Here is a 15,329-nt window from a genome sequence, read left to right as displayed (position 1 = left end):
CAGTGAGGACCGTCTCTAATGCCCATTTCCAGCCTTGGCCGCCTTCAGCTCCAGTGTCCTTAACCCCCGCCCCTCGCCACCAATCTGGTCCCCTCCCCCGTGGTCCCAGCCCCTCCGAGCACTACCGCGCGCTGATTGGCCATGGCGCTGACAGGAGGCGGGGCCTGGAAGTCCCGGCCAAACCCGCCCCCGCGTATAAGCCCCTTCTGGGCTCTCTCTTTCCATCTCTCTCCTCTCTCTTTCTCTCTCGCTCCCTTCCTCCCTCTAACCGAACAGTGAAAATTCACATTGTGGATCCGCTAACAGGCACAGATGTCATGTGAAAACGCACATGCTCTGCCATCCACACCTCCTTTCTTTTCTTTCTGTTTCCTCTTTTTTTCTGCCCCTTGATTCTTCTCCCTCTTCTTTGTAACTAACAAAACCACCACCAACTCCTCCTCCTGCCGCTGCCCTTCCTCCTCCTCCTCAGTCCAAGTGATCACAAAAGAAATCTTCTGAGCCGGAGGCGGTGGCATTTTTTTTTTTTTAAGCAAGCACATTGGAGAGAAAGGAAAAAAAGAAAAACAAAAGCAAAACAAAACCCAGGCACCAGCCAGGCAGCACATATTTTTTTTTCACCTTTCCTGAAAACAAACAAACAACCAAACAACCATCAAAACAGTCACCACCACCATCATCAAAACTGTTAACCAAGCAGCGGCGGCGGCGGCAAACGTCACCCTCCGGCCACGGCGTCCGCCTAAATGGTGTTCTCAGCGGAGCAGCTCGTCGCCGACCACCGTCTCCACTCGTGCTGAGCGGGATTTTGGGGCTCTCCGGGGTTCGGGCTGGGAGCAGCTTCATGACTACGCGGAGCGGGAGAGCGGCCACACCATGCGAGGTAAGCGAGCCCGCGGCCCCTGGGGCTCTATGGGCACCGAGGCTCCACGGGTCCGGCCAACTCCCGCCAGATGGGGAGCCGGGGAAGGGGCGTGCACCCAGCCGGAGGGTACGAGGTTGGCGGGACGCAGCCCGGACTTGGCGTGCTCAGGTGGGCTCCGAATGGCCGGGGCGTGGAAAGTTGTGGGGAGGTGATGTTGCCTCTTGAGAGTTCTGGAGGGACGCGGGAGGGCGCTTTTTGGAGAGGGGAGCGACTCCAGTTGCTCCTTCCCAGCCCTTGAGTGGCACTGAACATGTTTGCCAGTAGCTCTCGGGGCGGTAGCGGACGCGGGATGGAGGGAGAGCCGGGAGAGGGTAGATTCTCTTCGGAAGCAGCTGGAAGCGCCCGGCGCGCGGCGGGCACGGGCCGGGGTTGGACGCGCTGGGCGCACCCGCGGCGGGTGGGGCGGGGGCGCGCGGACACACACCCTCTCTAGGCGACAGAGCCCACCGGCGACCGGGGCGGCGGCGGCGTCCCCTCGTGGGAGCGGTCGGAAGAGGGGTGATGTCGCGGGGCAGGACGCGGGTTCCGGGATGGTCCCCGGCGCGCGCCTGTGGTGCCAGCGCTGCGCCCAGGCCAGGTCCGCGTGCCCGAGCTCGCGCAGACCAGGGACGAGCGCAACCCCGAAAAAGTTCTGCAGAGAAAGTTCCAGAGGCTAGGAGAGCCCGCGTCACCCACGGTGGGAAAGGCTCTTTGTCAAAGGCCCGCTGCAGGAGATGGGGCCAAGACCCCCGGCCGCGCCCCGGGCCGCAGGACCCCTGGGCGAGCAGGCGGCGCGCTGGGAACAGAGACCAGACACCCGCTCCTGCTGCACTTGGGGCTGCTCCGGCGGCTCGCCTGGCCGGCTTTCGGGAGCCACTGTGTTCCTCTCCTCCCCCGCGGTGACGGACCTTCAGGTTTTCTGCGCGGTGTGGCCGGACCCACTCTCTTCCACTTTCCACTTGGCCACAGCTTCACTCTTTTCGTGGAGAGCAGGACGGGTGTCCTCGTGCTACGGGGATCCGTGCGGCTCCGACTGGGCCCTGGGACCGGGGGCATACAAGCCCCAACCCCCCAGTTATTCCTTCCGGCCACTCTTGGGTTCTTTGGAAAGGAGCGCAGTAACCTCTTCGCCCCTGCACACGTCCCTCCTGGTCGTGGCCACAGAAAGTTGGAAACGGCCAACTCTGGACCTTTCTACTTCCCTGACCCCGCGGCAGGTGGGTTAGGCAGGACAATCTTGGGAGATTTAGTCTGTAAACACTCATCGCTTCCCACTCGACTGTGTTCGCCTGCCACCCATTCCCCCAACACCTCTCTAGAAGCGCACTGAGGGGCTGTGTGCACGCTCCCCCCACCCCCACCCCCACCCCCACCCCAATGGGGTGAGCCCAGGCCTGGACACTTAGGGCAGAGAGTGGGCTAGCCCGCTGTGGCAAGCAAGGAAAAGAGGAGGAGGAACGGAGAGGTTGCACAGGGAGGTGAGTGGGAGGGAGGGAGGTGAAGAAACAGGGATGTCCTAGTGAGATGGCCTTGACTGATTCCCGCACTGGGAGTGGGGGCCCATGAGTGCGAGCTGGTTCCAGTTTAGTGCCCCAGTTGGAGGCTTGGACACATGTTCCACTGTCCAAATTCTTTCAAAAAACGAGTTTTTTTTTTCTTTTTCTGTCCCATCTTATCACCATCCTCTCTCCTTTAGTTTGCTAGTTCGCCCCTCCGTTACTCCTCCCCTTCCAACACTCCTCCCGTGGCTGCGTTCTTATTTTCGGAAGGAAGGTCCAAAACCACGCGCCACCTCAGCTCTGACTGGGCCCTAGGACCTGGGGCATACAAGCCGCTCACTCTCCCCTTAAATTGCAGAAGACAGGAGTGCCGGGCGGGAGTGGATGTAGCTGGATCGCGCTGCTCCTGAAGGAGCACTTGGCCAGCGAGGATGTGGGTCCCACACGGCTTCACTTTAGGGACTAAGCAGCCTGAAGGGTTGAAAGCTGGGCGCTAGTCTCTGCTCACCTGGAGGAACCAGTTTGCGCCCTTACCTGAGTTCTAGAGGGCGCCACGCTTGCCAGGTGCCCAGGAGCGCTTTCAAGTTCTAACTTCAGGCGGCTTGGTGGCAAGCGCTGGAGATAGAAACAAGCTTAAAAGGTGGCGGGGTCTTTCTCTCGCCCTCCTGGTCTCTCCTTCTTTGACCCTTCGCCGTCTCTCCTCTGCCTTCGCTGTGTATTTCCTGCGGACCTTGCCCTCCTGCGACATCGGGGGTTGTTCTTGAAGGATGGGTTGGGAAAAGGGCCAGACTACTCAGACGTCTGGTGGGAATCAGGGGTTGAACTTGAGTGTGAACTTGAGAAGTGAGAGCGGAAACGAGTCAGCTTTCTCTTGTGCCTGGGCTGCTAAGGGCGGTTTTGAGGTCAGCTTTACCATGTGCCCACTCCAACTCCCCAATACTCAACATACACACGCGCTCACACACACGCTCCCCATCCCCAGGGCGTCCCCATCCCCAGTCAGAGCCTCGGCCTGGGCGCCACGGCTTGCAGTTGGCGACTGTTCGAGTCAGGCAGGGAGTCGCAAACTTGGTCCTGGATTGAGCGGTCGCCTGCCCTCCGGACCAACTCAGCAACCCCACCCCCCACCTCCACCCCGCCACCTCCAAGTCTAGGATATTTAAGAGACTTGATCCCGAGGACCGCTCTGAGGTAAGAAAGGGGTTAAGTTAAGCAGCTCTGATCTTTGAGGTCACGGTCCGGCTCCACAGTGGAACTGAGTCCCGGCCGGCGCTTTGACTCACTCCGGCCTGGCCTGGGGCGGAGGAGGTTGCATTTGGTGGCGCACAAAGCATTTCCCCCTTTGTCTGCTGGAGGGTGCCGCATCAGTTCTACAGACGCTGCTTCTTCTTCGTAGATTGCATTTTTGGGAACTTCGGAAAGCGAAAGGGGGGACTTGTAATTGGGTCCATCCATAGGTGAGAAAGGAGTAAGCCAAGGTGTGGGCCACGAGACTCCGTCCTGAGAGTGCTGTCAGCTGTTTAGGCGACAGGGGGGCCAAAATGGTAGGATTTTTCAGCCCCGCCTGAGCAGAAAACCCTGCTTCCAAACACAAGGGCACAGATGTCGCGGCAATCAATAGGTGATTGTGGCTCCCAGGATTAGAAATCTGGTTTTATGCTTGCTGTAAACAAGGATGGGGCTTGGTTTTTCTACGGCCCAGATTTCATCTGTTCTATTCAGGTAGTTCATTTTTATTAATTGCTAACTTTAGGGGCAGGGGGGAAGGACGCTTGCTTTCAGAGGTATGACAGTCCTGAAACCTGCAGCTCAGCATGCCCCGCTGGCCAGGCCTTCAGATCCCCTCACAAGTCCTTAATTCCCTCCACTTATTCCAATTCAATACCGCTAACAAACATTCCACCTCCCACAGTTAAAAAAAAAAAAAAAAAAAACTATTGGAAGGACATCTCTGTCAGTAGTCCATTCATAATAGTTCATTAAGTAATTAGCAGTAAGCTGCCTTTATTCCAAGAAAGATAAACATTCAAACAGTTTAAAGAAAAATCCTAAGGCTATACTTCAAGTATTGTTGAAAAAATACAGAGCCACAAACATCCCGGGTGAATCTGTAACCAGTACATATTATGACACATAAGTACCTGGCATCCTGGGCTTCTGGAATACTTATAAAACCCACCAAGCCTTTTCACTTTTCTGTATTTTCAGAAAATCAGGAATTGGGAACCCAGGATGGGAATATAAAGGAAGAAATTTTGAGCAGCAGGCCTCATAAACATGAGAATAAAGATTAAACTCCTTTGTTAGCATTCATTTAAAACTTAGGAGTGGATTTTCCATCAACAACAGGATAGGTTTTGATCATTAGAACTAGAACACCCTTAAAAGATGGTTTCTTGCATCATTATTAAAGTGGGGTATGTGAGTTTTACTTTAACTTAAATGACATTTATTTTATACTCAATCAAATAATGAATGTTAACATTTATTTTGGTAACAATTTGTTAAATACCAAACTATTAACAGCCTTAAAAGCCATCATCCAGGTGTGTGTTTGCATTTATTGTATTTTAAATGTAAGTGTTTCAGAATCATAAGATCAAATTTTACAGCACCAAAGATTTTATAGCACTAAGAAGATGTGATGTTTTAGGGTCTGTCTTCATGAAAATGACATCTAAAGAGTGTAATACTACTACTTTTTTCTAAAAGTAGCATATGCAGAATTGTCGTAAGTGTTTCTAAGTGATTCAATATAAGAAGTTTTTCTAGATAAAAATACAAAGTAAAACTTTTTTCAGCTATTAGTTCACATTTTATAAACTTGTAACCACTTTTTAGAAATATCATGTGGCCTGTGTTGTTTTTATACTTTTGCTACAATAGCCCTAAAAATAAAAGTGTGACTCCCGACAAATTAACTAGATATTTTTTCACTGCAATAATGATATAGTTCTAATTTAAAGTACATCTCATAGCATTCAACTAATACGGGGGTAAAAATTAGTCTAGTAAATTATTAAGTTTAAAAATTCTATATGTGTGGGTCTGCTGGTATTCTGCAAATTTAATAAAGTGAGGTTTAAAATTGTGAACAATAACATCAATGCCACTGTACATTGGTGAAATCCAAGCCTTACAGATAACTATACGAGGAGATAGGAGAATTATTGCCAAAGTTAAGACCATCAAATTCTAGACAGATTGAAACAAATCAAAAGTTATGAGCGCATACGTTATTAGTGATAAAGTTATTAGTGATTAAGTTATTAGTGATTGAGGTGACTTAAAATATACTTTATATCATTCTATTATGAAGAGACTTTGTTGATTAAATAATTTCTGTATCCTATACAAACAGAAAACATGGACTCTAAATTATATTGCTATTAATTTAATGTAACTGATATTAACAAATCATTTTGTTGATACGCTAAAAATATACCAAAAAGGAAGTATTAGTAATGGACATTGGGCTTAATAATGTGTTTTTTTATTCTACATGTAGTTTTACTATTTCATTCATTATAAGTAAATGAATGAAATAAGCTTTTTTATAATGTAATGAATGGTGACTGTTGATAAAATGAGCACTTTACACATAAAGTATTATTCCTGTAATTTTGTAATCACCTTCCAATTACAACTTCTTGCAAATATTTGTCTTACTTTGAATAAAATCTCTGACTTAACAGAATCTCTAGCAGATAATAGCATGTTTTGAAGGTGTCTGTTGATATACACTGATACACAATATGTATATGCATGTGCCTATAACCACCCACTCAGGCAAGAAGAATGAATATTTGAAAGAGGAAATCATTCTTATCTTTGCTTTCACAATCCAGACTTCCAAATTCAAACATATTTAGAGAAACACAAGCAACTTTCCAGAACATTCAAAAAGAAGAAATGAATACATGTGATACTTGAGTAGCATAAAAAAGAAACTGTTAAAAGCATCTATTTATACATAATCTATACAAAATCCCATTATACTACCTAATAATAATTAGAAGGAAAAAGAAATCAAAGAATTCAGGTCTGCCAAATAAATGAAATATTCCCTCCCAAATTAAGCAACAAATTCATAGATAACAAGGCTTATGCCATGATTTTGAAGGATGTCTCCTTTGTAGCGCAAGACAAAGGGAGCATAGAGGAATAAATATTGATTGAACTAATCATCTGATGAATAGAAATGAGATTTACCAGTGCACCAATATAATAGGCTATGTTAACTAGTTCTTTCATAGCGCATATGCTGCCCTTTCAACCCCTGACCCCATCCATTCACTTCTTAATGAGGGAAACCACAGGTGTTATAACGGCATTTATAGCGAATCAAGCTAAATATAATAACAATGTGGTTTAACTAATGGCATGGGGAGTAGATTCTTATGAAAGGAAATATTGTGATAATAATGTCACAAAACTGTTATGCATTGCAACCCACTTAGAATTTTGGCTTGCTCAGTTTATCTTTTAAAATATAGCTAAGAGGCCATCAATAAATTTTAAATCCTAGGTTTGTTGTCTTCATAATAAGTACAAGTTTACGAGTGCTTATATAAGCAGTTAAAATGCTATTCAACATATATTTTACCTACATTGTCTAATACCTTGCATAGCAAGCATCCAGAACATTTAAAAATAACACAGAAGGTATAATATTTTTATACTTAATATAACATGCAGTTTTTCTTCATTAGTTATTTGTAAATATTGGAAATAAAATATAACTTTATAATAATTACATGACAAATTTTGTTTTAAATTTAAATTGGGATATTCTTGGCTTAAGCATGTGCCACCAAATGAATGTGTCACCTTTTGCAAAAACATGAGGGGAGACACTTGTTCAAAACATGCTTTTATAAAAGAGCAAAAGTAATTTGCTTTGACTTAAATGTGTTCACCTCTGCTTAGTGAATATTTTATTAACTGGTTGGGTATACTCACTTTGTAAATGACTTTACTAAACTAGGTTTTAGTTGATGCCATTTTTTTTGTGTAATTAGTTATCATATCATGTGGTCCAGGGTTAGATTTCTCTAATTCACAGAAATCACAGATATAAGCAAAGAAAGAGCAAATTAATCTGGTTGTTTACCAAATTATATTTCTTGTTCCTAACCCACAATACTTTGTACTCACGTAAATTCAATATCCTGGCATTGTGGCACATAGAAAGATTTGGGATGCTTAAAGGAAAATGCTAGATAGGTTTTATCTCAGAACAAAGCTTGTTTCCAATGCATATTATGACAAGTCAATTTTAAATCATATTTTAAAAATTTGTTAAGATTCTCTTTTTTACATGAATTTCATTACAATTATATTGTTATGTAACAACAGCAGGTACACACTATTTTAATTTCAAATGAGAAGTGCAAAAGGTACTCTCTGATTTGGACACAAAATTATCTTTAAAAAAGAAACATCAAAAGCTTTTTAAAAAGGCCTTGGCATTTATAACCATTACTTGGCATGAAATAAATGAGTATTAATGTTGCAAAAACATTTGCAGAATATTGTTCTATTTTAGTTTTCTGACTAGTCTATAAAAAATATTTTCAATTACAAATTTTTCTCCTTCTTATTTGGAACCAAGTTTGATTCTCCCCTGTTCAGAAAACTTTGTCAAATTCATTGATCAACTTATTTCTAGGCGCCCAAATTAAAATATGTTTCTACTTTCAATTTTAATTTAAAAAGAAACAAACTCAAAGATTTCATCTTTTACAGATATATATATATATATATATCCAAATAGAAATGTGACTCATATTTATTTATTCATAATATATTTATCTATCTACTCAAAGCCAGGCACAGAACTGGGCTCAAGTTGCTAAAGTATAGTCAACTGGTGAGGCTCTGACAGCTATAATCAAAGCAAGAGCAGAACAAAATACAGTGGGACACTATCAGAAGCTCTCACAGGAGATGGGCCTCTAAGGATGAGGAGAAGTCCATCTTTTGATTAAGTTGTTCATCATAAATGAGGTTGTTCACATTATAGTGTGTTGTATTCCTCAGTTGCCTTTTACAGTTGGTATTATGTGAAAGTTTGTTTATTGGCATAGAACCATTCCAAAAAGAGCATATTCTGACATAGAGAAAGTAGTGGTATTGTTCTCAAATGAAACTTTTGCTAGCAAAAATGATTTGAAAGCCACAATTGAAAAAAATCTCTAAAGTAGTTCTTAAATTACAAAAAAAAAAGAGTACCAAAAGAGACGAATATTGGTGTAAGGAAGAGAGTAACTTGTAAAAAAATTAAAAAGTATTACCAGCAGAAAGAAAGAAAGGAAGAAAGGAAGAAAGAAAGAAAGAAAGAAAGAAAGAAAGAAAGAAAGAAAGAAACTTTATAATAGCCCTATATGCTTGTTTTTTATAAAAGAAATTCTCATTTTTGTAAAATAAGAAAATGGCTGATATATATTGAGTTTCATGCTCTTTAACATTTAAGGTATTACCTAAAAATAGCGATATCTGCTCCAAAGAGTATCTTAGATTACTAGATATCAGGAAGAATAAAATTCATGGGAGTAACAGGGTGCACTGGCAGTGTCTGAGGGCCACACGAATATTCTTCAAACTCTTACATTCCAAGAACTTGGATAAAGGTTGAACTATGAACATTAAACTATAAAATCAACACATAATGGTCTTACAGACTTTTGAGCTATTCTCTCTCTTAAGCATCTTTAAGGAAGGAAAATCCTGGACTCCTAGACAGTAACAAAAATGTGAGTGTGAACAGCAACTATTGGCCGTGTTCATCCCAGCATTATCTATGGGTAAAATCACCGTTCAGCCAAAAAAAATAACCACTACAACTCATAATTAGGCTCTTCATTTTGAAGTGATAATTTGGCATTCTAGTTTTGAATGTTAGTTCTTGCGAGCTTAGTTAACCTGAATCCTCAGACTAAGGTCTAATCCATTCTGAAACACTGGCGGGATCAAGTTTCTGAACCTACAAAGCTGAAAACCAGATCCTGGGCTGGGCAGAAGTCACAAAAGTAAATGTCACCATTTGAGACATCTGGGGAGCCAAGTTGTCACTCTTAGTCATAACCCTCTGCTCTAGCATGAGCCTCATCTTCAAATGTCTACATGGTGAGTCACGGAGTCATGTATTTTCAGTCTTGAAAAATAGATATATTTTTAATGCTGATTATTAATTAGAATTTATTAGGCCAAGGAAGTCTGCTCTTGTATTGGAACACATCCTGATACTAAAATGGCTATTGTACTTGATCTGTTTACGTCTTGGACCTGGAAGAATGTAAGAAGTGGCTGAATGACCCCATTTCTTAGGGCTTTGAAAAAAAGGTCAGAGGTTAAAAGAGAGGGTACTAACTTTGAGAAGCTTTGATTGGACAGTTATTTAATAAGGCAACTGGTTTTCTAGATGCCTCTTCCCTCACCTGCTATTGTAATTCCTCCGGTGCTCAGGTTATATGAACGGACACATACACCACTTCATGTGATGCCTGGGCCAGTGTGCTCTTCTGTGTAGTAAATGTAGACTGAACTTTTGGAGAAAAGTGGTTTTACTTGACGTGCTATATGTAATATACATCTAGATTTTTGCTCTAGTTTTTATATAAATAGGCCTACTACTTAGTAAACATTAAACCACTATTTTGATCTTTCCATTAAAAAGACTTCTCAAAGACAGTCTTGTTAAATAGGGTCAGAATGTGTTGTTGCTTGTAATTCTGAGAATATACAATTCAGACAGTAGTAGTATTTTTATTTGCCTAAATAATGTAATAAAAATAATTAAAACTAATTACTTATCAAACTACATTTAAAAGATGTTTAATTTCACCTGTCCAAGGCATGGTTCTCAAAAGTGTTTCATGTGCATTCTATCCAACTAAAATGAAAACCCATATTCTAAGTTTCTCAAGTAAAAAATTTCATGTTATAGCTTGAGACAGAATGAACACGCAAGTCATATTTTATCATCCAGCAGCTGCTAGCTTCTAGATTCCAGAATCAAACAATAACATCCAAGTTTAAAGAACTTGGACATGTTGAGTTTCTAATGGGTAATTGGCTGTGATTATCATTGTCAGGTCAAACATTTTCTATTAACGTGTACATAAGTTGTGCCTGGCACATAGTGAAGGAATTAAACACTTTTCTTTAAAAAAGAAAAAAGAAACCTTGTCCAAATTTCCACAGTTTTTGAATATGAGCAAATGCCACACAGTCTGGTTGAATACAGTAACATTTGTTCAGAAAAACACATCACATCATTAAGGTGCAGTGTTTTATGGCAATAATTTGTTTTTGTTTTTGTTTGTTACAGAAACAAAATATTTCAGATAAATTTATGTAGGGATTTTTGTTTGCTCTAAAATTAAATTTAAAACAGACCAATATTCTGGGTGTTATTGTTTTTTTTCCCTTTGAATACTGACTACCATTTAAAAGGCTTAATTCTAAGCACTTTTACCCTTTTCATTCTTGTGATTTAAAAAAATTAAGTACAAAAGAACAGGGCTTTTGGCATACCTTTCCCGGAGAAGCTCAGAAATACCAATAGTATGCTAATAAAGTAGCATTAATACCTTCCAGTTGTGTTTTGTTTCATTTTGTTTACTAATATTACTAAAGGTCAATCTGATTGCCACCCATGTCACAATAAATTAAAGTTTATTTTATTGGTTTTAGAAAGTGTTCTTTGGTAATGAAATAGGTTTCTGAATTTCTTTCTACCGAAATTTCATTTATGATCTTGGAAAGGTTATCTAACATGGTTGACATGAGTACTGATTTAGAGTCAAAGACAGACATTTTTTTTATCATTTTACATGGCGGAGTTTCAGGTGACAAACCTCCCCTCCTCCCCTGATAATGGATCAAGTTTAAAAGTGATTCGACAGATCTTGATTATTGAGGACTTACTATCTGTAAGAGGTGATGCCTTCTAAGACAATAGTCTCAAGCACAACAGTGGTTTCTTGTAAAATTCCTAAGGAATTTCTTAGGTAATTTTTGTTTCACTTGAATTTCTTAAGTGTCCAGTGTTTCTATCTCTTTTTTCCTAAATGAGAAAAAATAGATGACTTGTCCTGAATTATTTGTTAAAAGAAGTGGAGACCAGAATTTGACTTCAATCAAGGGCTTCTGACTCTGAATCCAGTTCTATTTTCACTACTCCCTGCTTTCTGCCTTAGGCTGTACTATTTTTTGTCACCCCTACACCCATAGCAGACATCACTAATCAATCATGACATTAATACTTGCTAAGAGTCCAGATGCAGCCTCCATGATCATTTCACCAGCATTGGCCCTCAGGTAAAACTTCTTACCAAAATTCTCAAGAGTGTTTTATCCATAGGTGGAATAAATAATTTTATAGTAAAACCATTTTTATTCAATCACATGATCCTTTTAAGCAAACCATAGTTCTCCATAGTTTTCACTCCTAAAATAATAGACATTTACCAATTCCAGAAAAAAATTAAAATAAATATTGTAGAAAAATCTACAGATTCTGAATAGAAACTGGCCAGTAAAAATAATAACTAAGTTAAAGTATATACAGTAAATGTTTTGTTACCATAATTATCCCCTCAAAGGTTCTAAAATGTGATTTTATAAACTCAAATATGCCTTCATTTTTAAAGAGATTTCAAGTTTTTAGTAAAATTGCATATTTATAGAGGATTCTTCCACTAAGATCCTAATGTATCTGCATCTGCTTTAAGGAAGGAAACAATGTTAGAAGAAATAGCTATAAAGACTGTTATGTCTCAATATGACATTCCTCTTCATTCAGTGAGCAACATGCACTTACCTCATAGTTTATAACGTTAATCCACTCATTTGTCTCTCAGTTTGTCAATTCTCTCCTCTGGTTTTTATATTTGTCAAGAGGGAGATTATCTACCCTTGGGCATATTTCAAGTAAAACAATGGATTGAATAACCTACCACACCACCATTTACCTACCTGGGTTTAACTGATTCTGTCTGATTGGGCCTGAAAGTCTCGTCAGCACACCATTTTATCAAAGGCTTATTATCATCCTATTCAATTTTATGTTTTGTACAAGCACAAAACATTTTCTTCAGGAAAGAACCTTGACAACATTAAAAAGGTGCCCTGTCTAATTGTGCCTAGCAATATAAAGAAAAAAAGCAATTAAATGTGACATTAATTCTAAATAAATGCAGAGCTCTGCTCCTCCTTGACAATATTGCGATTTAATGTGTTTTGCATTTTGGCTGAAACATAATATTCCTTACATCAAACTATTATTTACATGGTCAAATTTTATGCTTTCAAATTAAGTCCAGTCACATTTCCTTAAAAGTACATTTATTCGTTCACTGTTATTGAATTTTCAGGCCTCTTCAGCATATTCCGTGCTATACAAACATAACTAGAAACACCAACCTACCCCATCGTTTATTTTCCAGCACTCAAATTGATCTTATTATATAATGGTCCTGACTCCCACAACTCAACTGACCACAGACACTATTAGAAAGAAAATGAATTGCATCAGAATCTGCATTAGATTGTCTTCATCTTATACTAAGCAATCCTGTATGTTTAATAATATCACATTGGGGAAAAAAATGTAAGGTTGTCTCAGGCGATTCTCTTTGTTTTACCTGTTATAAAATACCTCCTTTGCTTGGTCTGTCTTTTAGAAATTGCAGTATATTTCTTCATACTCATTAATTCTGTCTGTCTTTGTACTGACTGCTGTTAAGGAAAATTCTGAAAACATTTTTAAGAGGAACTCAGTAAACTTGAGAGGAGCTGACAGATGCAGTCTCATCTTTTTACAAATGTAATAGCAGGGAAAATTAATAATAATTGTCTGTGTTTAGTGCTCTATAATTCTCAGTGAGCTGCCGTAGATGCCCTCTGGGTGATCCACACAGCAACCTTGTAAGCTATGCAGGACAGGTATGAATAGCAATGTGCCCTGGGTAGCTAAGCCCAAGGAAACCCCAAAATAGAAAGAGTGCTTTTTAAGAGTCTAAAAATGCAGTCTCAACACATTAAAAAACAGTCCCAAAATAAAAAAAGCAAACACTTGTTTTATAAAAAGAGGAAATATAAATGGCTAGTAAATAATTAGAAAGGCAGAGCTCAACTTCACTTATTAAAGAAATTAAAGCACCTGTCAAATTAAGGAGTGGTGTGATGAATTGGACACCCTCGTATTCTATAGTAGGTGTTTATATTGGTGCAATCATTGAGCCTATACCCTTAAAAATGACCATATACTTTGGCCCAGCAATTCACACTCTAGGAATCTTTTCAAAGGAAATAAACTAAAGTAGCAAAAGCATGTACCTAAAAGCACTATAGCCTCATTATGGTATTTACAACAATATAGGGAAACTTTGGCTTAATGTTCTTTATGGCACACTTTGATTTAGTAGGTACTCACTGTTAAACCACTACATATTCACCGTGTATGTAATATATGTCACTAGTATTAAGTGTTTATATGAACCTGACAATGTGTTTTAGGCTCTAGGGTTAAAATGGTGATGAAGAAAGATATCATCCCTGACCTCAGTAAACCTAAAGACTAATATAAAGATTGGAATGCAAAATTGCATATACTATATGATCTAAATTATATAAAATGCACACAAGAAATGAAAAAAACATAAAATGTTAAAAAACCACCTTGGGATCTTAAGATATCAGGTATCTTATTTATTACCATTTCTGTTCTTCCCAAATTTTCTACACATTCTCTGTAGATTAATCCTAAGTGTCAAAGTAAGTGCTCCAGCATAGTAGTAAGACTATTCTTTATCTACGACTTACGGTTTTTAGCTCATCCATTTGCCTGAGGTCAGCTGGCATGATAATAAGGTTAAGGTTGAAAGTTTAATGGCTCATAGAGAAAATTAACTTATTTAATATTTACACAACTATTCACTCATTCATTACGAAACATTTATCAAGGACCTTTTATGCACCAGGCACTACCTTATGTATTAAAGATACAGGGTGAATATGTTTCAGTTCTATCCTCTAAAGAGCTTAAGAGTCTAGTCTTCTTGTAATCCATATGCTGTAATTCATAATGAATAGTGAAAATAGCAATAATAATAATAATATAAAATCTAAAAAACTTTCTCCATCATTGGGAAAAGAAGGGTTCTGCCTGATTAATGTCGTAAGAGTAGGTTAATATTTCCATTTTTGTCTTTTATGGCTCATTTTGATTTGAGAAATATATTGCTTCAAAAGTTGAAGGAAAGATGAGAAAAGGATACTCATATAGAAAAATTAGTCAACTTGCCTTCATTTTACCTCAATTAAACTAGCCCATATCTACCCCCTGACAACACTGTGGGGCTTTGGAATCCCTAGAGATGTTAAAGAACACCAGCACAGACACACATAGATCTCAAAATATAAGAATATTGAGGATGCATTGATTCCTATTGGTGGGATTGTGGGAAATTTTAAAATATTGCTATGCTTTAATGTAGATGAGAAATCTAATGTGCCCTTAAGGCTGTTGGAAATTTGTCGGTACTTAGTAGAGCAGAATTCAAGTATGATGTTCACTGCTCAGGTGGTCTTCATTCCTGGGCACTCACACCTAAGTCAGTGGTTTGAAACAGGTGCTGATTTTGTCCCTACCATTTTGACAGTTTGTACTAAATTTATTGGGGTGACATTGGTTAATAAAATTATATAGGTTTCATCTGTACAATTATGTACATCAACTGTATATTGTATTGTGTGTTCACCATTCTCCTTCCATCCATCACCTTCCATCACCATTTATCCATGCTATATTCTCTTCTGCCTTCCCCCACCCACTTCTCCTCTATAATCATCATGCTGTTGTCTGTATCTATGAGGTTTGCTTTTGGTGTGTGTTTTTTGTTGTTGTTGTTGTTTGGTTT

At 39.9% G+C, this 15,329-nt stretch overlaps 1 protein-coding gene across 3 annotated transcripts in view; it reads left to right on the top strand.

Moving 5' to 3' along the window:
• The first annotated feature begins 253 nt into the window (after positions 1 to 253).
• The window catches only part of RORB (RAR related orphan receptor B), a 180,822-nt gene continuing 165,746 nt past the window's right edge, over positions 254 to 15,329 (top strand). For all 3 annotated transcript variants that reach the window (XM_070431488.1, XM_070431489.1, XM_070431487.1), the window contains exon 1: positions 254 to 883. In XM_070431488.1, coding sequence (XP_070287589.1) covers positions 877 to 883 — 7 coding nt within the window. In that variant the 5' untranslated portion in view covers positions 254 to 876. The remainder of the gene's footprint in view (positions 884 to 15,329) is intronic.

Source organism: Myotis yumanensis, unplaced genomic scaffold (assembly GCF_028538775.1).
Source record: "Myotis yumanensis isolate MYYU_CA2020_CCGP unplaced genomic scaffold, mMyoYum1.0.hap1 SCAF_12, whole genome shotgun sequence".
NCBI classification, from domain to species: domain Eukaryota; kingdom Metazoa; phylum Chordata; class Mammalia; order Chiroptera; family Vespertilionidae; genus Myotis; species Myotis yumanensis.
Note: the sequence above shows the minus strand (reverse complement) of the source record. Positions and strands in the feature narration are given on the sequence as shown.